Raw genomic sequence first — 26105 nt, forward strand, 5'->3', positions numbered from 1 at the left:
AAAATCCACAGAATGACAACAGATGAGACCGAGAAACATACTTTAAAATCTTCATGCCTCCCTCCTGGGCACGTTCTAGTCTTTGGTTGAAGAGCATATGCCTCTACAGAGTCTGTTGTGGAAATTCTGGAGCCAGGTGCTTATCAACAGTAAAGGCAGGGGTTGGTGGGTAAGAGTCTGCTCAGAGAGACAGCCGTCTCCTAATTCCATCTTCAGCATCTTTGGATCACAAGGATCCTTGAGAACCTTGATATCTGGTCCTCTAACACCAGGTAGGGCTTCCTAGTACCATTTGAAAGAGAGCGTCCTATTTTTCTAGGGAATTATGAGTAACTGTCTTATAGGGACAGGCAGGAAGCCCCCAACAGAAAGGAGGTATTTTTGGGGGGTTAGCATACAAGGCATACAGATACAAGAAGGAAAGGGATGGTAAGGGACCCTGCAGATAGAAAGTTTGCAGAGGAAGTGATGAGGGGACACTCCACCCCCTGGCTTTCTGAATGGATGACTTGAATGGATGGTGAGAATTATATTGCAATGGTTTCTCCATCACTGGTTGGTGCTCTCAGACCAGGCATCTTTCCTCTCTCTGGAGAAGTGGTAGGACTGGGGAGTGGAGTTAGGTCAAAGGAAAATGGTTGTCTTGGCTGGCCATTTTCTCCATCTCTGTCAAATGAAATGATTCTGGGCTTTGATTTCAGAAAAGATGGAGTGACTGATCAAGAGGTGTTAATGTTCTTATGAACCTGTAGGTAGGAACTGTTGATTTTTTTAAAAGCTATATATAAGGTACAATGTGTCAAGCATCCTCCCTTTTGTGATAAAATGAGGAGAATATGCACAAACATACAAATATGTATGCTTGTATTTGCACACATTCCTCTGGAGATAGATATGAGAAACTGGCTGTAGAAGTTGCCTCTGGGGAAGGGAAAAGGAGTCAGGGTCCTAGGGGTGTAGGATAGGAGGGAGATTTAGTGCTTACTGCATATACTTTTGCCCTGTTTAAGCTTCTTTCCTTCCATAACTGTGGGTCTAATGTACTTTTATTTAAAAAAAAAAAATTCAAAAATAAAATAGGGCTGATGAGGATACGGAATAACAGGAATGCTCATACTGGTGGGAAAACCAAATGGTACAGCCACGTTGGAAGACAGTCTGGCAGTTTCTTACAAAACCACACACACTCTTACCATAGGATCCAGCAAGCGCACTCCTTGGTATTTACCCAAAGGAGTTGAAAACATGTGCATTCAAAACCTGCACAGGAATATTTATGGCAGCTTTATTCATAATTGCCAAAACTTAGAAGCAACCAAGATGTTCTTCAGTAGGTGATATGGATAAAACCATGGTACATTCAGACAGTGGATTATTATTCAGAGTTAAAAAGAAATGAGCCATCAAGCCATGAAAAGGTATGGAGGAATCTTAAATGTATATACTGAGTGAAAGGAGCCAACCTGGAAAGACTAACATATGAGTCCAACTACATGACATTCTGGAAAGACAAAACCATGGCAATAGTGAAAAATCACTGGTTGCCAGGAGTGGGGGGTGGGTAGGGGATGAATAAGCAGAGCACAGTCAATTGGTAGAGCAGTGAAAGTATTCTATGATACCGTATAATGGATGCATGTCATTATACATTTGTCCAAACCCACAGAATGTGCAGCAGCAATGGGGAGCCTTAGCATAGCCTGTGGACCTTGGGTGATGATGCTGTGTCAGTGAAGGTTCATCAGTTGTCACAATGTACCGTCTGGTGAGGGATGTTGATAATGCGGGAGGCTAGCCTCAGCTGTAAGTAAGCAAGGATGGTTTGGAAAATCCCAGGGAAGACACTGAGTCAACTCTACTCAGGATACACCAGACAAGTAACTCCTGGTAGGCTTTCTCTCCCGCAGTGAAGGACAGACCTGCCCGCTGGTTCTGTGTGCCAGGAATAAAGGCACAAGATAGTACAGCTGGAAGGGATTTTGGTGCCTATTTAGTTCAGTCACATTATTACGGCCGGGGAAGTTGAAGCCAAGAGAGAAGTGACTTGCCCCCTCCCCACAGTGAGCTAGTGGTCGGGCCAGAACACAAGGCGGCTGCCTGCCTTACTCTGGGAGAATGTCTGGGGAAGCAGGAATGGCTTAGAAAAGCTCTCTTTCCTGACTCCAGTAGAGCTGGCTGTGCAGCTGGGCCCCAGGTGGCCTAGCCTTCAGAGTGGGCCCTTCAAACATGAAAGCAGACTGGGACCCAGGTGTTCTGTACAGGCTCTGGCTCCACTTGCTTAATCATCCATCTCTTAGATCTGTCAAAGAACATGGGGGGAAACCAGAAGAAGTCAGTGTAGGGGGACATCAGCTTGCTCTTTGACCTTGGGCAAGTTGCTACCCTTGCTGGGCCTCAGTTTCCCTGAAAATGACAGGGTTTATGTAGACCCTTCAAGCCTAGATCTGAGGATTATTTTAGACCAGGGGTTGGGAAACTATGACTCAAATCTGGCTAGTCTTCAGTTTTTGTAAATAGCGTTTTACTGGTATACCGCCAGGCTCATTCCTGTGTATACTGACCATGACTGCTTTCATGTTAAAATGGCAGAGGGGAGTAGTCACAACAGAACCCCTATTGTGGCCCGCAAAACCTAAAATATTTATTAGTTTGCCTTTACCGATAAAGTTGGCTGACCCCTATTCTAGACCAAACTTTGGGAAATGAGGCAAGTGGTTTCAATAATTTTGGCTGGAGGTCAATTGCCATCTCTTAGTATTCCCGAAACATCTGTCCTTTGGACAACGGCCCCCCTCCATGTCTAGGACTGTTTGAGCACTGCTGTTGTTTGGCTCTTTATCCCTCAGGCTCAAATTCCATGAATTAACTCAAACTCCAAACTGTGATCGGCCACCATTGTAATGTTCCATTTTTCACTAACATTGTTAAGGAGTCAGGGCAGAACTGACTCCTTCCTTAGGTAGATCAGTGAGCTCGACCAGTGGGGCTGGCGAGACAGCGCTTGTTTGGACCTCAGAGAAGCTGAAACGATTTCTAAAAATCCCCTGGAGAGGTAGCTTGCATGATGTCCACATTCATAAAAACATTCCACATCTAGCTTGAAGTGGCACAGGTGGGAAGGAAAGGAGAACAGAATGAAACCATGGGTTATCTTTTAGGGTCTCTGCCATCACTACTAGCCTTTGTGACTCAGTTTTTTAATTCCAGGGGTTCATAGTCAAAGAAGCCTTGGGTGTTTTGATACCCACTTCCCTCCGCCAGCAGAACACACTTACCTACCATCCTCCACGACGCCCTGACTCCACAAGTAAGCAGTCTTTGAGGGAAGGAATCGCTCTTACCTGTGGAACGGGAGTTTGTGGTGCTGATCTTGGACGAAGTGACCTTGCCAGAAGTCACTGGAGTAACAGACTCTGAGGAGTAAGTTTGCGTGATTGGGGTGACGGTCGATCCATTATTGCTCATTTGTGTTGTTGGAGAAGGAGCAGTTGAGCTTGAGTTACCACTTACAGGTGAGGTGGTCCTAGCGGTGGTGTTACCTATAGGTGATGTTTTTGCAGCTGTGCTTGATTTACTTTCTGTAGACGTGACAGTGGAGGCTGGAACTGTACTTGATACAGAAACTGAAGTAGATGGAGTTGTGGTGGTGGTAGTGGAAGTAGATACTATGGTGGGAGTAGTAGATGGAGTTGTGGTGGTAGTAGAAGTAGATACTATGGTGGGAGTAGTAGATGGAGTTGTGGTGGTAGTAGAAGTAGATACTATGGTGGGAGTAGTAGATGGAGTTGTGGTGGTAGTAGAAGTTGTGGTGGTGGTAGCAGCTTTACTGCTTGTGGCAAGACTACTGGTAGTCTTGGTTGAACTGAGGGCAAGTATGCTTGACTGGATTGCTGGGGGAACAGAGATATCAAGTTTCAGAAGACAGAACATTTTCAACACATAATGGCAATTGCTATTATTTGAAACTAGTTAGTACCCAATCATTCTTTTCTGAGAAACAAATACAGTTGACTACATTAAAATGTTGATTACATTACTTCCATCAAGTACATGGGGCACCTGGGTGGCTCTGTCGGTTAAGCAGCTGCCTTCAGCTCAGGTCATGATCCCAGGGTCCTGGGACTGAGCCCCGCATCGGGCTCCCTGCTCAGTGGGGAGTCTGCTTCTCCCTCAGCCTGCCCCTCCCCCTGCTTGTACTCTCTCTCTCTGACAAATAAATAAAAGTAAAAATTAAACAGACAAAACCGGAAAAGTGTTACTGAAATCTGTTACAAAAAGCTAATATGTATGAAGATGACTACCAAGAAGTAACATTGCTTCTGCCTACAGTTGCAGAACTATATGAATCTGGGTTTAATACTCCTGAGTAGTCCTCTGAGGACAACTGAAAGCGCCAGCAGGGGGCGCTGTTATGACCTGAAAGTGGCCTCCTTTTGTCTTTACAGTTTAAGGCAATTGTCCTCATTTCCCATTTATATGGCATTTTAGGGAGGGTTGGGAAAGGGGTGTGTTTAAAAGAATGATGAAATAAAAATACTTAGGTAAGTGTGTATTAAACTTCCCCAATTTTTTTTCTAGTGTTATTTACCCATTAATAATTTTAGACACATTATTTTTTTAAAGAGTAAAATGAAGAGAGATGATCTTTGCCCTAAGGGCTACGGTGATCATCAGAGTTGCCTTTTTTCAACTCTTAGGAACCCTTGGACACATGGCGTAGTAAACACTTAGTGGTCCAGTGATTAGTCTTCTAGAACCCTTCATTGTCTCAAAGAACTCCGACACTGACAACCAGTTTTAAAAAATATTAAATGCTTTAGTGAGGGGAAAAAAAGTTTTAGTGAAGAAGCAATTCCTAAACCCTCAGATATTTAAAAAACAAAACAAACTAAACAAACAAAAACCCGCTGATGGCCCCTGGGTCTGTGAGCCCCAAGCTGGCAGAATCTGGCTCTTCACCTTCAACAGGGCCTGGCTCAAATAATCATTAAAGGTTGAAGAGATAAACAATTGCTCTTCCAGGAGCAAGAAAACAGTTCACCAGCGCATCATCTTAACCTAGTTCCGCTTCTCTTTCATCTAACAAGGGCTTACCCTGTGCCAGATAGTAACCGTGAAATTGATACGAGCATCCACATTTGACCGAAGAGCCCACCAATACCCAGAGGGGTTTAGGGATTTGCCCAGAGGTAAGCCTTAATTCCCATGTGGAAGGGGACAAAAGACTCTTGATGCTAGAACCAGAGATTAAACCAGGCCCTTTGGGGGCCAAAGGAAAGGCTACTGGGCACCAGGCCCTTGAAACCTACTGATCTGTTCTTGCATGGCCTGAGGAACTCTGGAGGACAAATCTCTGACTTGCTGAACCCCACATCCCGTAGTCCAGAGGCCCCTTGACTTCTGCTCTGTCTTCCTTCACCACAGACTGAAATGCCATACGTCTCTGAACAGTCAGAAAATAGCCTGCTGGGCCATGGAATTGGTACCTTAAGCCTGCTGGTTCTATCTCCAAGACAGCAAGCGTGATTAAAAGAATTAAAAATTGTACAATGTTGGGCGCCTGGGTGGCTCAGCCGGTTAAGTGTCCGCCTTTGGCTCAGGTCATGATCCCAGGGTCCGGCATCGGGCTCTCTGCTCAGCAGGGAGTCGGCTTCTCCCTCTCCCTCTGCCCCTCCCCCCTTGTTGTGCCTGCACACTCTCTCTCTCTCAAATAAAATCTTAAATAAAATAAAATGTAAAAATAGCAATCATTTAAGAAAAATTGTAAAATGTTTTCTTACCTGAGGTTACAAAAATGAGGCTGAGAAGAGTGAGGTGAGCAAGGTCTTTCATTTTAGATGTTCTTACTGGGCAGTCCAAGGAGGAAATGACTTCCCCTCAACCGTCTTTAGTTTTAACTCGCTTTGGGGTACAAAGTCCAGTCATTAATTGACGTCAGCCAGCCAGAGGCAATTACTTGTTAGGGTTTGGTCCTATACCATGGTTCTCTTCTGAGCTTTTGAGATAAAAGAAGTGGGCCTGGCCTTAGAGAGTATTTTTCTGTTCAAAATATTCTATCCAAATTATTACAGTCCAAAATAGCTCAAAACAGCCTAAACATCCTTGGGAGGTTGTGTGGGGTGGGGGTGGGGGAGTAGTTAATCTCTTTATATCCCAAATGTCCCTGGGCCACCATCTGTTAGGAGGTCACCGTTCCTTTGAACACCCAATGAGAGCTCTGTGCTCCACTCCGGCCATTTGAGTGTGGAGATGCCGTTTGCTCCTGCTATAGCTCCAAGAATCCCAGGGGAACTCTACTGTGGTTCCCCACACTGTGGCCTAGCTCTTGGGCAGCCTCCCTGATGGTCACTTCGAGCAACTTTGTAATGCTGTCTCCAGGCTTCCATGGCTCTCCACATAGCACTTCACCTGGACATGGCCCCCCCCCATTCATGCCCTCAAACACAGTCAATCTCCAACTGTAGCATTTAGCCTAACTTTACCGAAGGCTTGTGGTTGACAGCTCAGGGAGTGGGAAATGCAGTGCAGAAAAAGGAAAAATTTAAAAACAGTTGACTATTTGTCTTCACTCCTGGTTGTTCGCTGGCCTGGCTGCCTGCTCCCCACTCCTCTACTCACCTCTTGTCCCCAAACCCCTGAGAACCCCTGACTTCTCGCCACATTCCAGGAACCAGCCCCGTCACTCTTTTTTTTCTTTCAAAGATTTTATTTATTAATTTGACAGAGAGAGAGACACAGCGAGAGAGGGAACACAAGCAGAAGCAGAAGCAGGCTGCTACGGAGCAGGGAGCCCGATGCGGGGCTCGATCCCAGGACCCTGGGATAATGACCTGAGCCGAAGGCAGACGCTTAACGACTGAGCCACCCCAGGGCCCCTGAAGTAGGGGCTTCTTAACCCAGGCCTCCCTCCCTACAACTGAGAACACCAGCTCCCCCAGGGTCTGGCCCCAGCCAGAGGGATGAGTCCAGTCACTCCTCGTGAATATTAGCCAGAGTTTTACCTCTGACCTCAGTGAAGACAAATTTTTTTATGTTATTACACAGAAGGTTACTTCTTTGCTGTCCCAAAAGTCTCCACTCAGGAATAGGATTTCGGGTTTGCTCTTATATAGCCAAGAGGCCCATTTAAATATTTTTCCCAAACAAAGAAGGCCCATGCTATTACTCTCAGCTGGAAGGATTCCTGGCACCAGAAGTTAAATCAAAGCCTCTTTTACACCTTTTCTTTTTTCTTTTTAAATTTGCTTTATTGAGTTAGGTCTAATTTACATCAATAAACGAATCCATTTAAAGTGTAAAACTGAGTTTTGATAGATGTATATACATGTGAAACCACCATTATAATCACGATACAGAACATTTCTATCACACCCAAAAATTTCCTCTTGCCCCTTTGCAGCCCATTCCTCCTCCACCCCCAACCCCAGGCAACGACGGACCTGCTTTTTGTCACTAGAGATTAGTTTGCTTTTCCTAGAACTGTATATAAATGGAGTCATAGGATATGTACTATTATATGTCTGAATCTCCCCCTTAGTACAATGATTTCAAAATTCATCCATACTGCTGTGTATATCAGTCCTTTCTTTTACAACTTTATTGAGGTATAATTTATGTAAAGTAAACCACACATACTTAAAGTCATGATATGGGCATATGCCTATGAAATGATGATCATAATCAAGATATCAAACATTCTCATAATCCCCAAAAGTTTTGTGCCTATCCATCCACACACCCCCAGTCTGAGGTAACCACACATCTGCTTTCTGTCACTATAGATTAGTTTGCATTTTCTAGAATTTTATATAAATGGAATCATACAGATGTACTGGGTTTGGGAATTTTTATTTTTTGATCTGGCTTCTTTCACTCAGCATAATTATTTTGAGATTCATCCATGTTGTTGTTTCAATAGTTTGTACATATAATTCTTCATTCATTTGAAAGTATTTCCTTAGGATAAAGTCCCAGAAGTAAATTTCTCAGGCAGAGGGTCATTTTTTATGTTATTTCTCAGTGAAAAAACCCATTTTAAAAGATTTTTTTTATTTATTTGAGAAAGAATGAAGGAGAGAGAGAGAAAGTATGGGGGGAAGGGTCAGAGGGAGAAGCAGGCTCCCCACTGAGCAGGGAGCCCGATGCGGGGCTCCATCCCAGGACTCTGGGATCATGACCTGAGCCGAAGGCAGACGCTTAACCGACTGAGCCACCCAGGTGCCCCCAAAAACCATTTTTTATAGCTCTTGATATCTGTTGCTGAATTTCCGTTTGAAGGGAATATAGCCTTTGTAAGTTTATGAAATTATCTTCACCCTCACCAGAACTGGATATTATCCATGCAAGCATTTTTAAAGATGTAGAGTGTTATTTCATTTTGTTTTCCTAGTAGCACGTCTTTGAAATGAGTGAAGAGTATTTTCCCCACATTGCTTTATGAATTTTATTTTTTCTTTTATAAATCCATTCGATTATGACAACCAACTTTTGGAAAATAAGTTATCCAAACACACTGTGAATCTGAAGACCCAGGACTATACCTCATTTACTTTGCATTCCCTGGCCCCTGCACCTCGAGCAAGCTGAATGGCATTTGCCCATTCTTTCCTTTATTCCATAAATGTTTACCAAGCACCTGCCAGGTACCAGCCGCTCTGCTGGGCACAGAGGAGTGAACAAAGCAAGAAAGCTCTCGTGGACGGTGGGCAACAGGCAACCAAACCAACATTGTGAGGAAGGTCCTGGAGGAAATGAACAGGAGGCCTGTGGTCAGGTGGGGAGAGCAGCTCCTTTAGCGGAGACCACCAAGAACCCTCCTTGCCTTATCCTGCTTCAGTGCTCCCCGACTTCTGCTGTCACGCTTGGAATAAAATCCACATTCCCTGGGGGATCAGGCCCCGGTCTGCCTCTCTGACATCACCACTCCATTATCTATCTTCTGGAATCAAGCTCTTGGAGGAGCTAGATGGAGGGGCTTTCTCCAGGAAGTAGCTTGACCTCTCACCTGCTGGCAGAAAGGTGCAAGGGCGAGGTTCCAGGCAGGTGCGGGAACTCCCTCTCCGCCCAAAGACACTGTAATCCAGCTGTCGTCAGAGAGGAGTGAGCACTTCTAGAGATTATAACACTGCTCTTAGGGGTGCTAGCGCCGGGCCCCGTCTTGTTGCTCTTCCAGGGAAAACCCGCCATCAACAGAAGGAAGTATGTGAGCACCTGTGTGGGGGTTGCGGTGGTTTCTGGTTTGTACCTGTCAGCTTCCCCAGCCCATTGACTCCTAAGATGAGAGACGACTGGATGAGAGCAGGGCCCCCCCAAAGTGTTCCCCGGACCATGACTTGGGAACTTGTTAGAAATGGACATTTCTAGCCGCAACCCGGACTTACTGCATCGGCCGTCTGTGTTTTAACAAGACTCCAGGTAACTCTGATGTGTGTGTGCTCAGGTGTGACGGCCAGTCTGCCCGTGGCACACAAGATGATTTTAAGTGGTCTGTGGTCACCATTAGAAAACACTGATTCCCGGGCACCTGGGTGGCTCAGTCGTTAAGCGTCTGCCTTCGGCTCAGGTCATCATCTCAGCGTCCTGGGATCAAGCCCCGCATCGGGCTTCCTGCTCAGCAGGAAACCTGCTTCTCCCTCCCCCACTCCCCCTGCTTATGTTCCCTCTCTCGCTGTGTCTCTCTGTCAAATAAATAAATAAATTCTTTAAAAAAAAAAAAAAAGAAAACACTGATTCCCTTGGAGGGGGAAAGTACTTGCCTTTTCAAATGTGCTTTGGTCATTGTGATTACACCAGGAGAAGATCACATTTACTGCCACTGTATCTAACTGTGCTCTGATGCTTGCGTATTTCCCTTTACAAGGAAGACAGAGCAACCCCAGGCGCTGAGCCTTTGGCAGAGAGAGCCACCCAGAACCCACTAACACTTTATTTTTATTGTATTTATTTTATGGTGACTTAATATTTATGGTAAAGGAAACTAGTTTTTTATCTGAGGTGATGATGTAAAGTTTAATTTAAAAGTAAATTCATTTGGGCGGCTGGGTGGCTCAGTCGGTTAAGTATCTGCCTTCAGCTCAGGTCATGATCCTGGGGTCCTGGGGTGGAGTCCCACATCAGGCTCCCCGCTCAGGAGGGAGTCTGTTTCTCCCTTTCCCTCTGCCCCTCCCTCCTGCTCATGCGCACTGTCTCTCTCAAATAAATAAATAAAATCTTTAAAAAAATAAAAGTAAACTCATTTAGGTACATGGAGTGCCTGAGTAGCTCAGTCAGTTGAGCGTCTGACTTGAGGCTAGGTCGTGATCCCGGGGTCCAACTCTGGGATCGAACCCTGCATCAGTCCCCTGCTCAGCAGGGCGTCTGCTTGTCCCTCTCCCTCTGCACACCACCCCCCATGCTCTCTCTCTCTCAAATAAATAAATAAAATCTTAAAAATAAAAATCAGCAAATTCATTTAGGTCTTAAATAAGCCAATTTCAAGAACAATATTCTACAAGAAGGAGTAAAGACAGTATGTAGTTTGCCAAGAATCTTGAAAGTGGTACAAAATTGTCTGACATTCAGAAGGCACCAAGCTAGGACACATCCTTGGGTGAGTTGAAGAAAAGGTCCTTCAGACTTATGGGGGTGGGGAAGCAAACAAGTAAGTTAACTAAAAAAGAAATACAAAATATCAACACCATGAAAAATGTCACATTACACCAGGCAAAGAGAAAACTAAACCAAGCCTCAGTGGAGCTGAACTCTGTTGTTTTCTAATGGAATTTAATCAGATAAGTGCCTATTCTTGGGAATTTGGCTCCTACACCCCCCAGCTGTCAGTCATGGGGGAGGTCAATGACGTTTAACTTGACATTCAAGGCTTAAACTCAACTGGCAACTATTCCAATAATCTTTAACCAGACATTCTTTTTGATTGTTGGTCAAGTTACATATGAAATGTCTCTTCTGGGGTGCCTGCGTGGCTCAGTTGGTTAAGCTGGTCAAGCATCCGCCTTTGGCTCAGGTCATGATCCTGGGGTCCTGGGATCGAACCCCATGTTGGGCTCAGCGCTCAATGGGGAGTCTGTTTCTCTGTCTCCCTCTGCCTCTCCCCCACTTCTGTGCTTGCTCTCTTTCTCTAATAAATAAATAAAATCTTAAAAAAAAATGTCTCTTCTAAGAAGGAATTTTTGACTTGGCTTTCTAAGGAATGGTTTTCTCTGTGACAAATTTGAAATAAAACCTCAGCATGTACTCACAAGCAATTCCCTGAGAGGTTACTCAGCACTAGGAACCAATTAGATCCTATGACCATAGGCCTGTTTTAGGGCAAAGATTTAAAGAATGATAAAAATTGCTGTTGGCAATGGTGTGCAACAAACAGGCCTTATACACAGCCTTTGAGGGAAGAGAAAGTTGGCAGTACGTTTTACAGACCTTTAAAAATGGACATACCCCCTTGGGCGCCTGGGTGGCTCAGATGGTTAAGCGTCTGCCTTCGGCTCAGGTCATGATCCCAGGGTCCTGGGATCGAGTCCCGCATCGGGCTCTCTGCTCCTTGGGAGCCTGCTTCTCCCTCTGCCTCTCTCTGTCTCTCATGAATAAATAAATAAAATCTTTAAAAAAAAAAAATGGACATACCCCAACTTCGGGAAAAGATGGCAGAGTAGGAGGATCCTGAGCCCATCTCGTCCCATAGACACGCTGAGATTACAGTCAGATTAGTGCAACTAACTCTGAAAACAACCCAAAGACCGGCAGAACAGACTTTCCGCAGTGAACTGTAGAGAGGCCACATCAAGAAGGGTAGGAGGGGCAGAGACAGGTCGGGAACCAAACCCCAGCAGGACTAACCACAAGCTGGAGGGATACAAGCATGGCAACGCGAGACGATCAGACACCACCCCGGGCATGGGAGACCTGCACTGGGAAGATGGGTTCCCGTAACATTTGACTTTAAAACCAGTGGGGCTTAACTTTTCAAGTATTATAATAATCAGGGCTTAACTCTGGGTACTTTAAAACTCAGTGGGCTTAGCTCTGGGAGAGCTGAGGGCGAGAGGAAACCGAGTCCCTGCCCTTTAAGAGCCAGCATAACAACCCCACCGAGATATAGCAGAGAAGCAGCAGTCTGAAGAGTGCCCAGGGTATATGTGAAGGAGATTTATTTACTAACCTCAGAACGGCTGCTGGAGGGGCAGGGTTCTTGAGGACTTTCTCCAAGAACTAAACAGCTGAAGGCACCTTTCCCCTCTCCACCCTCCAGCCTGGACAGCAGGACTCCAGGACACTTGCAGAACCAGCAGGAACACTCTCCACCACCTGGCTAGCACCGTGCGCCCCACCCCCAGGGTCTCCTGCAGAGCCGCCCCACCCAACTTGCACCACTCAGCAGAAGTCCCTCCAAAGCAGCTCCTGCCCTGGAGTGGGGAAGATAACGACACACACCAGTGTGCCTGCAGTCCCAGCAGCCAAACTCACATGTTAGGCCACAAAACAAGTCTCAATAAATTAAAGATTGAGAGCCTATCATGCATCTTTCTGACCACAGCAGTAGGAAGCTAGAAATCAATCACAAGAAAAAACGTGGCAAGACCACAAATACCTGGAGGGTAAATAACATGCTACTAAACAATGAATGGGTCAACCAAGAAATCAAAGAGGAAATCAAGAATTAAAAATAGAATTACTGTATGATTCAGTAATTCCACTACTGGGTATTTACCTAAAGAAACGAAAAGACTAATTTGAAAAGATACATGCTCCCCTATGTTTATTGCGGCATTATTTACAATAGCCAAGATATGGAAGCAACTCTAGTGTCCATCCATAGATGAATGGAGAAAGAAGATATGGTATATATATGATATATACGCAATGGAATATTATTTGGCCATAAAAAAAAGGTGAGATCTTGCCATTTGCAACAACATGGATGGACCTAGAGGGTATTGTGCTAAGTAAAATAAGTCAGTCATAGACAAATACTATATGACTTCACTCATATGTGGAATTTAAGAAACAAAACAAAGAACAAACAAAGAAAAAAAAAGAGACAAACCAGGAAACAGACTTGTAACTACAGCAAACAAACTGATGGTTACCAGCGCAGAGGCTGGTGGGGAGATGGGTGAAGGAGGTGATGGGGATTAAAGAGAACATTTAGCTTGATGAGCACTGGGTGATGTATAGAATTGTTGAATCTATATTGTACACCTGAAACTAATATAACACTGTATGTTAATTATACTTCAATAAAAAAAGAAAGAAAAGAAAACGGACATATCCCTTGACCAGCAATTCCATTCTAGGAATTTGTCCTAAGGAAATAGTTAGACATGTGCTCAAAGACATTTGCACAAGGATGTATCACCATTATTTTTCAAAGAAAAAATGTAAAACGGGGCACCTGGGTGGCTCAGTTAGTTAAGTGTCTTCTGTCTTTGCCTCAGGTCTTGATCTCAGCGTCCTGGGACTGAGCCTCCTGTCAGGCTCCCTGCTCAGCGGGGAGTCTGCTTCGCCTTCTCCCTCTACCCCCGCCCCCCACTCATGTTCTCCTCTCTCAAATAAGTAAATAAAATCTTAAAAAAAAAAAAAAAAGCAAAACTATATAAATGTCCAAAAGCTGAACTTGGTTTAAACAAGTTTGGGGGGGCACCTGGGTGGCTCAGTCGTTAAGCGTCTGCCTGCGACTGGGGTCATGATCCCAGGGTCCTGGGATCGAGCCCCACATCGGGCTCCCTGCTCAGCAGGAAGCCTGCTTCTCCCTCTCCCACTCCCCCTGCTTGTGTTCCCTCTCTCGCTGTCTCTGTCAAATAAATAAATCAATCTTTAAAAAAAAAAAGTTTGGTAAATTCTTGAGAAAAATATTGTGTAGTCATCAACACAAAGGAAAATTTCAACAATACTGTTATTTTTACTAAGTGTGAATAAACTACAAAATAACATATACGGGGAAGTATTGGACTTAGGTTCCACCAGGCAGTATTGAGTTTACATTATTTCCTTCATTCACCAAATACTTTAAGAGTATTTTTTTTTTTTAAGATTTTATTTATTTATTTGACAGAGAGGGACACAGCGAGAGAGGGAACACAAGCAGGGGAAGTGGGAGAGGGAGAAGCAGGCTTCCCGCGGAGCAGGGAGCCCGATGTGGGGCTCGATCCCAGGACCCTGGGATCATGACCTGAGTCGAAGGCAGACGCTTAACCGACTGAGCCACCCAGACGCCCCCACTTTAAGAGTATTTTTACGTGCCAGACACTGTCCCAGGCTCTGAGGTTATAGTGATGAACTGAAATGAGCATTTCTGAGATAACTGTGCAAAGTGCTCTGATGGACATATTCAGGATGTGGTGGGAGTGTGTATAATGGAAGAGCTCACCTCGAAACCCAGTAAGTGCGACACCTGGCAGAAGCCAGCACCCAGTGGGCACGCAATAGCCCTCCCCTGGCCGACTTTCTTCCGGGGTGTGAAAATGAAAGAGGCCTCATTTAAAACCGAGCTGGGAAGCCCTGAAGGGGTGCTCTCCCGCATGTACCATTCCTAGCAGCCTATATAACCAGCAGGAAGAAGGAAGATCATTCTTATCTTGAAAAGGGAGGACAGCTTTTCACATAGGAATTTTATCACCTGCTTTTAAGGAAAAGAAGGAAGATCCCTGCCCCAGCTACAACACTAACCACACAGCCAATGAGAAACGACCACAACCTCCAACTCTTGTTCTTCGCCAATGAACTTGTGTTCAAAACAACCCTCCCTGATTTCCTCCTAAAAGCTAACAGAAGCTGACCTTCCCTTCCCTTTGTCTCTGGACTTGCCTGCGGTCTGCCGTAGTTTCCAATTCTTCTGTCATTCCTACATACACTCATTTTGCTGGTAAAATAACTGGCTATTTTATTTTTAAGGTTGACAGGGACAAAAATCCCCATTTCTGCCCCACTCAGGGAAGCAGCTGCCTCCCAGGGCAGAACCAGAAACTACTGTCCCTTCTGACCTCCTGCCCCGGTGGCCCTGGTTCCTCTCCCCAGAAGGCTGCTAGTGTCTCTGTAAATCATTGGGATGGAGGGTGGGAGGTGGGCAGTGGTCTCTGCAGAACTTCTCTCCAGAAGCCATCTCATCCTGCTGGGTCAAGCTCCCTAGTAATCATCTGCCTGTAAGTATTTGCAGTCCTTTGAAAAATATTTCCACGGTTCCCAATAATGCCTTCTCAGAGGGTCAAGTAAATGTGTGGGTTTGTGAACTGAAAAACTACCAGTGGGGCACAATCTCTGGGAGCCTTTTCTCCTCTGAGAAAGACTAAGTTGTTGTTGTTGTTTTTTTTAAGATTTTATTTATTTGACAGAGAGAGCACAAGCAGAGGGAGAGAGAGGGAGAAGCAGGTTCCCTGCTGAGCAAGGAGCCCGATGTGGGACTCGATCCCAGGACCCTGGGATCATGACCTGGGCCAAAGGCAGCCGCTTAACTGACTGAGCCACCTAGGCGTCCCGAGAAAAACTAAGTTTTAGTGGCAACACCCTGGTAGGCTCTCAGAGCTGGGTTCCCAGGGTGGTGTCTCCACACGGACCCAGCATGGAGTGGTGAGGAAGGTGGTTTTGCCCAGCACCTCATCTCAGAGAATTAAAACGAGCTAGATACACTTTACAGTCAGTAGGATGCAGTAATAACAACAAAAAACAAACAATAATTGCAAGTGTTGGTGAAGATGTGAAATCCGAACCCTCGTATACCGCTGGTAGAAATGCAAAATTGGGGGCGTCTGGGTGGCTCAGTCGTTAAGCGTCTGCCTTCGGCTCAGGTCATGATCCGGGGGTCCCGGGATCGAGTCCCGCATCGGGCTCCCTGCTCCGCGGGAAGCCTGCTTCTCCCTCTCCCACTCCCCTGCTTGTGTTCCTGCTCTCGCCATCTCTCTCTCTGTCAAATAAATAAATAAAATCTTTGAGGGCGCCTGGGTGGCTCAGTCGTTAAGCGTCTGCCTTCGGCTCAGGTCATGATCCCGGAGTCCTGGGATCGAGCCCCGCATCGGGCTCCCTGCTCTGTGGGAAGCCTGCTTCTCCCTCTCCCGCTCCCCCTGCTTGTGTTCCCTCTCTCGCTGTGTCTCTCTCTGTCAAATAAATAAATCTTAAAAAAAAAAAAAAAGATGATACAACTAATACAAAAGATACCAATGTTTCAGGTTCATTTCATGGTGAAATGAACACATACATCTTAATTTCACTTTCTACTGAAATCCATTAAAATTATATTGAATATATCTTATATATGGGGCGCCTGGGTGGCTCAGTTGTTAAGCGTCTGCCTTCGGCTCAGGTCATGATCCCGGGGTCCTGGGATCAAGCCCCGCATCGGGCTTCCTGCTCAGCAGGAAACCTGCTTCTCCCTCTCCCACTCCCTCTGCTTGTGTTCCCTCTCTCGCTCTCTCTCTGTCAAATAAATAAATAAAATCTTAAAAAAAAAAAAAAGAAATATAGCTACTAGTGTTAATAAATTCCTTTGAAAAAACACCTACCACATGCCACTATTCTATACACTTTAAACTTATTAACTCAAAACCATTAAGTAGATTTACTACCTTAATAGCCCAGGTGGGACTGTGACTTAGATCAGGCTTAGCAAACACTTTCTAAAAAGAGCTAGATTTTAGGTTTTGTGGGCCAAGAAGCAAAATTGATGATATTATGTAGACATTTACAGAGGAAAGAAAATAAATTTCCAAAATAAATTTTATTGATGAAATTTAAAATATAATAATAATCGAGCACAATTTTTGATAATACTGGTTTACTAATAGAAGAGTGGAATTCTTTGGCGGGGATAAATATTTTGCTTAATTGAGGTTCAAAATCAGGTTCCCAATCATCAAAACTGATCACAAATGTTCAATTGTTAATGCTGATTTATAATGAAATTTTATGTATTTCATTTTGAGAATGTCTGTCCACACAGATAGGTACTGCCAAATGCTGACATCAGCCCGTGAACATGGAATTTTAATTAAGTATATTCATTGCTTGGAAGGCAGTTATAGAATTCTGTTAAATTCTTCTATTGGTGGTTGCCTTTTAGCATGTCCTTATATTGTAAATTAATCACTTCCAATTGAAATTTAGGAAGATGCTCTTCTCAATTACGTAATAAAACAGATTTTGGAATATGGAAATTTTCTTCTTGTGATGAAGTCTGAAAAACACCACTGGAATTGTAGTTCAAGTTCAAAAAATATGTTGGCTACAAATTTGTATGGGAAGGAAGATCTGGCTTCTCATTTTAACTTTCGACCTCGCGGTCAAAACAGCTATACATTACTTGTGAATTATACAACTTTAGTTGTTAAAATGACTTTACCACAGTATAAAATCTGCATGTGAGTGCTGTTTTGCCTTGTGATTATAAGTTGAGTTTATTAGGAGCCATTATTATGTTTTCAGCAAAAGATACCTTCAAAAGCCATTCTTGTTTGATAATAGTGGTTGAGAGTGGTTCTTCTCACTCAGAAAGATTTTAATCTCAGCCTTGCGCTCAAAAACTTCCAATAAAACTTCACAGCTGCTAAGCCATCAAACTGGTTCATGGTAGGGTAAGTCAGGATACTAGCTTCTGTATCTGATACAAGCAGGGAGCCTGGCTGGCTCAGTCGGAAGAGCATGTGGCTCTTGATGAGGCTTGTGAATTCCAGCCCCACGCTGGGTGTAGAGATTTCTTAAAAATTAAAAAAAAAACAAGTCTTTAAAAAGAGAAATGCAGGGGTGCCTGGCTGGCTCAGTCGGAAGAGCATGCGGCTCTTGATCAGGCTTGTGAATTACAGCCCCACGTTGGGTGTAGAGATTTCTTAAAAATAATAATAAAAAAAAAGTCTTTAAAAAGAGAAATGCAGGGGCGCCTGGGTGGCTCAGTTGGTTAAGCGTCTGCCTTCAGCTCCGGTCCCCATTAACCCGGGGTCCTGGAATCGAGCCCGGCATCGGGCGGGATCCCTGCTCAGCGGGGAGCCTGCTTCTCCCTCCCTCACCTGCTCATGCTCTATCTCTTGCTATCTCTTTCTGTCTCTCAAATAAATAAAATCTTAAAAAACAAAGAGAGAAATGCACAAAACCAATGATGGTTAAGTCAACTGATAGCGAATAAAGTTCACTGTTGACATTACTGGTTCCTCAACACATAATATATTGAAATATTGTCCACAGAATACTCATGAATAATACAATGAATTACCGTAAGCTTTATTTATTTATTTTTTTTAAGTAACCTCTATCCCCAATGTGGGGCCTAAACTCACAACCCCAAGATGGAGAGTCCCACGCTCCACTGACTGAGCCAGCCAGGTGCCCCTAATTACCATAAACTTTAAACGCCTAGTGTTTTCACGCTTTGTAAATGAATCCAATTATAGCTTTTTCTGCTCCATATTTATTTTACCACCTTCAGTTGTAACATACCTTAGTAGGTTGTACTTCCGTTTATACTGAAATAGCGTTTTCTCAATTTCTTTGAAAATATTCTTTAAAAAAAAAAAGCTTTATCAAGATTTAATTCAGCCATCATACAGTGCACCTAAAGTGTATAATTCCATTTTTAAAAATATTTTATTTATTTGAGAGAGAGAGAGAGCACGCACATGCACGCGTGCAAGAGGGGGGAGGGGCAGGGGGAGAGGGACAAGCAGAGTCCCCACTGAGCAGGGAGCCCAACGTGGGGCTCGATCCCAGGATCATGACCTGAGCCGAAGGCAAACGTGTAACCAACTGAGCCACCAGGCACCCCTCCATTTTGAAAATATTCTTTCCTATAGTTCCACAGAGGCTAATTCTTCAGTCACTTCAAACTTGTTACTGACTCCTTGAATAAACAACAACTGGGTAGTCCCAGTAACATTTATCAATCATCAAGAGCCAGGGAAAGCCACTCAAAGGTATTTGTTAATTGACTATTGATACTCTTCCCAGTGTTCTCAACTCTCTGAGCAACTGTCTGTTCTTGCTGAAACAGTCTTAAACAGGTGTCTTTCTGGGGCTCCTGGGTGGCTCAGTCAGTTAGGCGTCTGCCTTCGGCTCAGGTCATGATCTCAGGGCTCTGGGATCGAGCCCTGCATTGGGCTGTCCGCTCAGTGGGGAGTCTGCTTGTCCCTCTGCCTCTATGATCTCTCTTGCTTTCACTCTCTCTCAAATAAATAATAACATCTTCAAACAAAGAAACAAAAAACGGTGTCTTTCCTCCGGACACATTTCTTTAACTGATGCAATCAAACACAAATTAATTATCTTATCCCTAAGTCACTTTCCTTGCTTGGCTAACAAATGAGCCACTTGGAAACTTGCTTTGATTGCAGCCTCATTTTCATTATTTAACTTTATGAACACATTCGCTGCAATGAAATATTCCACTTGAAATTTTCTATTTTTTCTGATGGTTACTTTCCTGTGAGTTGGGAATACTGTGATATGTCCTTAGCCTGGTAATAGTAACATAATCTATTATTTTAGCCCACATATCACATCACTGTTTAATAAATAATGCTTGGCCATCTAAGTTGGTAACAAAATAATCCATACTGTGATTTAAAAGCATGATATTTGAAATCCATTTTTCTCTTCTTGTTTTGATGTGATGGGTATGCATTGGTAATTTTTTTTAAAGATTTTATTTATTTATTTGAGAGAGAGAGATTGCAGGAGCCAGGGGAGGGGCAAAGGGAGAGGGAGAACCAGACTCCCTTCTGAGCAGGGAGCCTGATGCAGGACTCGATCCCAGGACCCTGAGATCACAACCTGAGCCAAAGGCAGACGCTTAGCCAACTGAGCCACCCAGGTGCCCTGCATTGGTAATTAAAAAAAAAAATGTCCTGGTAAGACCACACACATGGCGTTTGGAACACCGCTGGGTTCGGACTGCATCACTGCCATGGGTGTGTCATGTGCCGGGGAGCAGTGTGAAGTAATGAGATAGCATCTCTGTCTTGACCCCTGGACTCTGCCCTGATAGCATGAAAGCTGCCATAACCAATATGGGAACAAATGTGTGTGTGGCTGTGTGCCAATAAGACTTCATTTGCGGACACCGAAATTTGGATTCCCCATAATTTTCTTTTTTTTTTTTATGTATTTTTATTTTTTTTAAAGATTTTATTTATTTATTTGAGAGAGAATGAGATAGAGAGAGCATGAGAGGGGGGAGGGTCAGAGGGAGAAGCAGACTCCCTGCCGAGCAGGGAGCCTGATGCGGGACTTGATCCCAGAACTCCATCCTGGAACTCCAGGATCATGACCTGAGCCGAAGGCAGTCGCTTAACCAACTGAGCCACCCAGGCGTCCCCCCCATAATTTTCACATTTCATAAAATATGATTTTTTTTTTTTAGTGATTAAAAAATGTAAAAATCACTCTTAGCTTGTAGGTCCCAGAAAAACAGGCAGCTGGCTGAATTTGACCCACGGGATGTCGTTTGTTGAATCTGCTCTAGAGTGCCATCAGCCCAATAGGGTTAGGTCCTCCCTCTTCAGGGAAGGAACTCATCCCTGTCCGAAAGCATTCTGAGGATTGACGTAGGGATCGGGTGCTCACTTTTAACCACCTAGAAGGACCACAAGACGTGCCCTCCATGAGAATGTCACAAACCACCATCTTCCAGAGCTCTCTCCAGGGACTGAGTTGAATAATACAACACATCCATTGTCTCCTTTAACTCAACCCTGAGAAGGCAGTTCTATGGGCAAGTTTTACAGACTAATGACTTGGGTCTTAGAGAAATTAAGTAGCAAGGGGTTATGTGACAACCCTGGGACTACAGTCCAGCTTTCAAAGGCCAAGCTCTACTCACCATACCACACTGTTATATGTCATCCAGACACCTGTCTACATCTGCCCCACATCCCTGCCCCTGTTCTCCAACCAGGCCCTCTCACAGAATCACTGGCAACTTCTGCCTCCACTATGGAGTTCTGCTGTGGTCACTCAACATAGCTGGGCTTGCTGGCCTTGCCCTCTCTCATACGCTTCGGTAGCTCACATGTTCTCATGACACATTTTTTTTTTTAAAGATTTTATTTATTTGTCAGAGAGAGAGAGACAGAGCACAAGCAGGGGGAGAGGCAGAGGCAGAGGGAGAAGCAGGCTCCCCGCTGAGCAAGGAGCCCGATGTGGGACTCGATCCCAGGACCTGGGACTATGACCTGAGCCGAAGGCAGCCGCTTAACTGACTGAGCCACCCAGGCATGCCATGACACATATTTTTGATGACATGTGCCCTGTTAATCAGAATATACCAGATGCCTAGACCCTGAACTCTTAGCCATCCCATGAACCAGTTACGTAAACTTGGGAAATCTGTCCCTCTCTGATCTTCGGTTTCCTTATCTGCAAAACTAGAGTGGCGGCGGGGTGAGCAATACCATCATTTCCTGAGCTTCTCTCCAGTTTTAACTTTTCATGAGTCAGCGGATTCCCTATCATGTTTTATTACCCATGTGTTGCCACATCCCTTTATTAGTAAGAGTTATACAAAGTTATTATGCTGATAAATCCAGAGTCATTGACCCTGAACCTTACTTTAAGATATGTAACGCAAGAGTGTATTAACATGGCACCTCTGAAATGCCAACTGGTTGGCACATACACAAGGACACTTAAGGACAAATTAACTGAACAAAGAGACCAACTTGATCTTCAGCCAAATGCACAAACTGAAGAGGGTAGAGGATGGGAGATGATGGAGTAAGGGGCGGCTGAAATGAAAGCCAATACTACCCAAGTCTATGAAGCACCTACCACGTGAGTGTTAGCAAAAGGGTGTAGAGGTGGATAGGAGACAGATAAATAAGACTGACGTCGCTGCCATTGAGTTCACAGTCTAGTGGTGGTAACCAAAGAGCTAAAAATAGAAATTGAGGAGGAATAGAAATGCAGGAGTAATTGCAATCAAGTTAAGGGACTTTATGACCTGCCTCTGTGGAGAAGTAGGCTGAGAAAGCTTATCTTATTGTGATGTCTATCAGTTGGGGAACAGAGAGCCTCATGGGACATTAATAGCCCTAAGGTTTCATTATTCCTGAAGTTAACCTGACTTAGTTCTTTGGGTGCAAGTGTAGTGTTGACTGGCAAGGGAGTGCAAAGGATGTCCCTCTCCCAATTTTTTGTTTTTCTTTTGTATTATTTCCTCAGTATAAATTCCCAGGAGTAAAATTACTACTTCAAGGGGTAAAAATTTTAAGGCTTTGAGAAATTGTTGCCAAGTTATTTTCTTAAGATTTACATTAACTTATACCCCTGAAGTTTTCCTCTCATTCAACAGCATGAAGCACTTTCATTTTTATTTTTTAATTTATTTTTTTTTAAAGATTTTATTTATTTATTTGACAGAGAGACAGCGAGAGAGGGAACACAAGCAGGGGGGAGGGGTAGAGGGAGAGGGAGAAGCAGGCTTCCTGCTGAGCAGGGAGCCCGATGCGGGGCTTGATCCCAGGACCCTGGGATCATGACCTAAGCCGAAGGCAGACACCTAACGACTGAGCCACCCAGGAGCCCCGAAGCACTTTCATTTTTTAAAAAGTTGGGCTTGGGGCCCTGGGTGGCTCAGTGGGTCGAGTGTCTAACTCCCAACTTCGGCTCAGGTCATGATCTCAGGGCCATGAGATTGAGCTCCATGCTGGGTGTGGAGCCTGCTTGAGATTCTCTTTCTCTTCTTCTGCGCCCCCCCCCCCCCCCCCCACTCCTCTCTCTCTCTAAAAAGAAAAAAAAAATTAGGCTTTCTTTCCTACCATGGTAGGTGAAAAATGATACCTCAGTATTTAAATTCTCGTTTATTTGACCACTATGAGGGTGAACAGACTCCATATATTTGTTAGGTTATTTGTAATTCCTGTTCATGATTTTTTTCTCCTGTTTTAAGGGAAGGGCTATTAATAGTGTTCTGATTAAAGTATATGAGCTTTTTTTTTAATTTTATTTTTATTTTATTTATTTTTATTTTTTTAAAGATTTTATTTATTTATTTGAGAGAGAGAGAGCACATGAGAGGGGGGAGGGTCAGAGGTAGAAGCAGACTCCCTGCTGAGCAGGGAGCCCGATGCGGGACTCGATCCCGGGACTCCAGGATCATGACCTGAGCCGAAGGCAGTCGCTTAACCAACTGAGCCACCCAGGCGCCCCAGTATATGAGCTTTTTATATATTTTATGGATTAAAGCTATTAACCTTGGTCGGCCCTTCATTGTCATCCAGCCTTTCCTGCTTCTAAGTCCAGACCCACAGGCTATAACTCATAGAAAAGTCCTCCAGCCGGTACCCTCCCATCCTGGTGCCACCTGCCAAACAAAACCTTGATTCCAGGTCAACCCTGGCCCCCTTCTTGCTCTATTACCCACTGCTGAGTTCTCCTACAGGGAAATTATTTTATGTGAAGATTGCTGCCACCATAATCCCACTGTTCTCAACCTCTGTCCAATACCACCCCATGTCAGCTTCACCCCCCATTCCTCGACCACTACTCCAGATGTTTTCCCCTCCCCTCCTTTCGGTCCCTCCACACAATTGCCTTCACTTTCAGGAGGAGACCTTGTCTTCTTTTGTTTCAATCAAAGTGTAAGTGACCTATAACATTGTACTTGTTTTAGGTGTATCATATAATGATTCGATATAGGTTTCTATTTTGAAATGACTACTACAACAAGTGTAATTCACATCCATCCCCACACACAGTTACAAAAATACTTTTTTCTTGTGATGAGAACTTTTAAGATCTACTCTCTTAGCAATGTTCGTGACAATGCTTCTCTTGTTTTAAGGTGATTCTCAACTTCTTTCATAGTTTAGGAGGTTGTAGGAATACGATAACTAATATGAATTTAGTAAAGTTACAGGATGCAAAATTAATATACAGAAATCTGTTGTGTTTCTACACACTAATAATGAAATAGAAAAGGAATTAAGAAAACAATTCCATTTCTAACTGCATTAAAAAGAATAAGATTTAACCAAGGATGTGAATAAAGGAATAAATTTAACCAAGGAAGTGAAAGACCTACACTCTGAAACTATAAGACATTGAGGAAAGAAATTAAAGATGACACAAATAAATGGAAAGATAAACCGTGCTTATGAACTGGAGGAATTAATTTTAGTAAATGTCTATACTACCCAAAGCGATCTACAATGCAATCCCTATCAAAATACCAGTAGTGTTTTTCAACACAAGTAGAACAAATCATTCTAAAATTTGTATGGAACCACAAAAGACCCTGAAGAGCTAAAGCAAACATGAGAAAGAAGAGCAAAGCCAGAGTATCACAATCCCAGATTTCAAATTACCCTATAAAACTATAGTGATCCAAACAGTATGGTACTGGCACAAAAACAGAGACAGATCAGTGGAACAGAATACAGAGTCTAGAAATCAACCCATGCTTATATACGCATTTAACCTATGACAAAGGAGGCAAGAATATACCATAGGGAAAGGACAGTCTCCTCAATAAATGGTGCTGGGAAAACTGGACAGCTACATGCAAAAGAATGAAACTGGACCACTTTTTTACACCATACACAAACCAACTCAAAACGGATTAAAGCCCTAAATGTGAGGCCTGAAACCACAGAATTTCTAAAAGAAAACATTGGCAGTAAACTCTTGGACATCAGCCTTAGCAATATTTTTTTGGATCTGTCTCCTCATGCAAGGGCAACAAAAGCAAAAATAAACAATTGAGAGTACATCAGATTAAAAACTTTTGCATAATGAAGGAAACCATTAACAAAATGGAAAGGTAACCTACTGGATAAGAGAAGATATTTGCAAATGATATATCTGATAAGGGGTTAATATCCAAAATATATAAAGAAGTCATGCAACTCACCACGAAAAAGAAAACAACCAATCTGATTAAAAATTGGGCAGAGGACCTGTCTGAAGAGATATTTTGCCACAGAAGACATACAGATGGCCAAGAGACACACGGAGAATGTTCAACATCACTCATCATCATGGAGCGGCAAATCAAAAATACAGTAAGATATCACCTCACACCAGCCAGAATGACTAGTATCCAGAAGATAAAAAATAACTAATGTTGGTGAGGCTCATAAAGAAAAGGGAACCCTTGTGCACTGTTGGTGGGAATGTGAATTGGTGCGGGCACTATGGAAAACAGTATGGCGGTTCCTCAAAAAATTACAAATAGAACTACCCTATGATCCAGTAAATCCACTTCTAGGTATTTACGTGAAGAAAATGAAAACACTAATTCAAAAAGATACATGCACCCTTATGTTTGTTGTAGCATTATTTACAATAGTCAAGATATGGAAGTGATGTATCTATCAATAGATGAATGGATAAAGAAAATAAAGAATATTAGTCATAAAAAATAATGAGATCTTGCCATTTGTGACCACATGAATGGACCTAGAGGGTATTATGCTAAGTGAACTAAGACAGAGAAAGACAAATACCATACAATTTCACTTATATGTAGAATCTAAAAAACAAATGAGTAAACCAAGAAAAAATAAGTAGACTCATAAATACAGAGAACTGGTGGTTGGTTGCCAGATGGGAGAGAGGGTGAGGGATGGGCAAAATAGGTGAAGGGGATTAAGAGGTACAAACTTCCAGTTATAAAATAAATAAGTCATGGGGATGAAAAGTACAGCATAGGGAAATAGTCAATGGTATTGTAATAACTTTGTATGGTGATAGATGGTAACTGTACTTATCATGGTGAGCATTTCATAATGTATACAAATGTTGAATCACTAGGTTATACACCTGAAACTAATACAGTATTTATTGTATGTCAACTATAATTTTTTTTTAAAGATTTTATTTATTTGGCAGAGAGAGACACAGCAAGAGAGGGAACACAAGCAGGGGGAGTGGGAGAGGGAGAAGCAGGCTTCCCGGGGAGCAGGGAGCCCGATGGGGGGGCTCGATCCCAGTACCCTGGGATCATGACCTGAGCTGAAGGCAGACGCTTAACGACTGAGCCACCCAGGTGCCCCTGTCAACTATAATTTTTAAAAAAAGATTTAAAAAACTATATGAATAATATTTCCCTTTATAATATTTATAGCATGTTTATAATGGCTATATAATCTATTAGGAGGAAAGTGAACATGTACCAATTGAGTTAGATAATTCTAGAC

The 26105-nt window shown here is 43.5% G+C and overlaps 1 protein-coding gene across 1 annotated transcript in view; it reads right to left on the reverse strand.

The window, feature by feature from the left end:
* Positions 1–26105, reverse strand: part of MUC13 (mucin 13, cell surface associated) — a 55737-nt gene that overhangs the window by 13714 nt on the left and 15918 nt on the right. The window contains exons 2-3 of the mRNA XM_021692658.2: positions 3612–3890; positions 3342–3413 (exon numbers count right to left, since the gene is read on the reverse strand). Of these exons, the coding sequence (XP_021548333.2) occupies positions 3342–3413; positions 3612–3890 (351 nt within the window). The remainder of the gene's footprint in view (positions 1–3341; positions 3414–3611; positions 3891–26105) is intronic.

This window comes from Neomonachus schauinslandi, chromosome 1 (genome assembly GCF_002201575.2).
Source record: "Neomonachus schauinslandi chromosome 1, ASM220157v2, whole genome shotgun sequence".
In the NCBI taxonomy this organism is placed as follows: domain Eukaryota; kingdom Metazoa; phylum Chordata; class Mammalia; order Carnivora; family Phocidae; genus Neomonachus; species Neomonachus schauinslandi.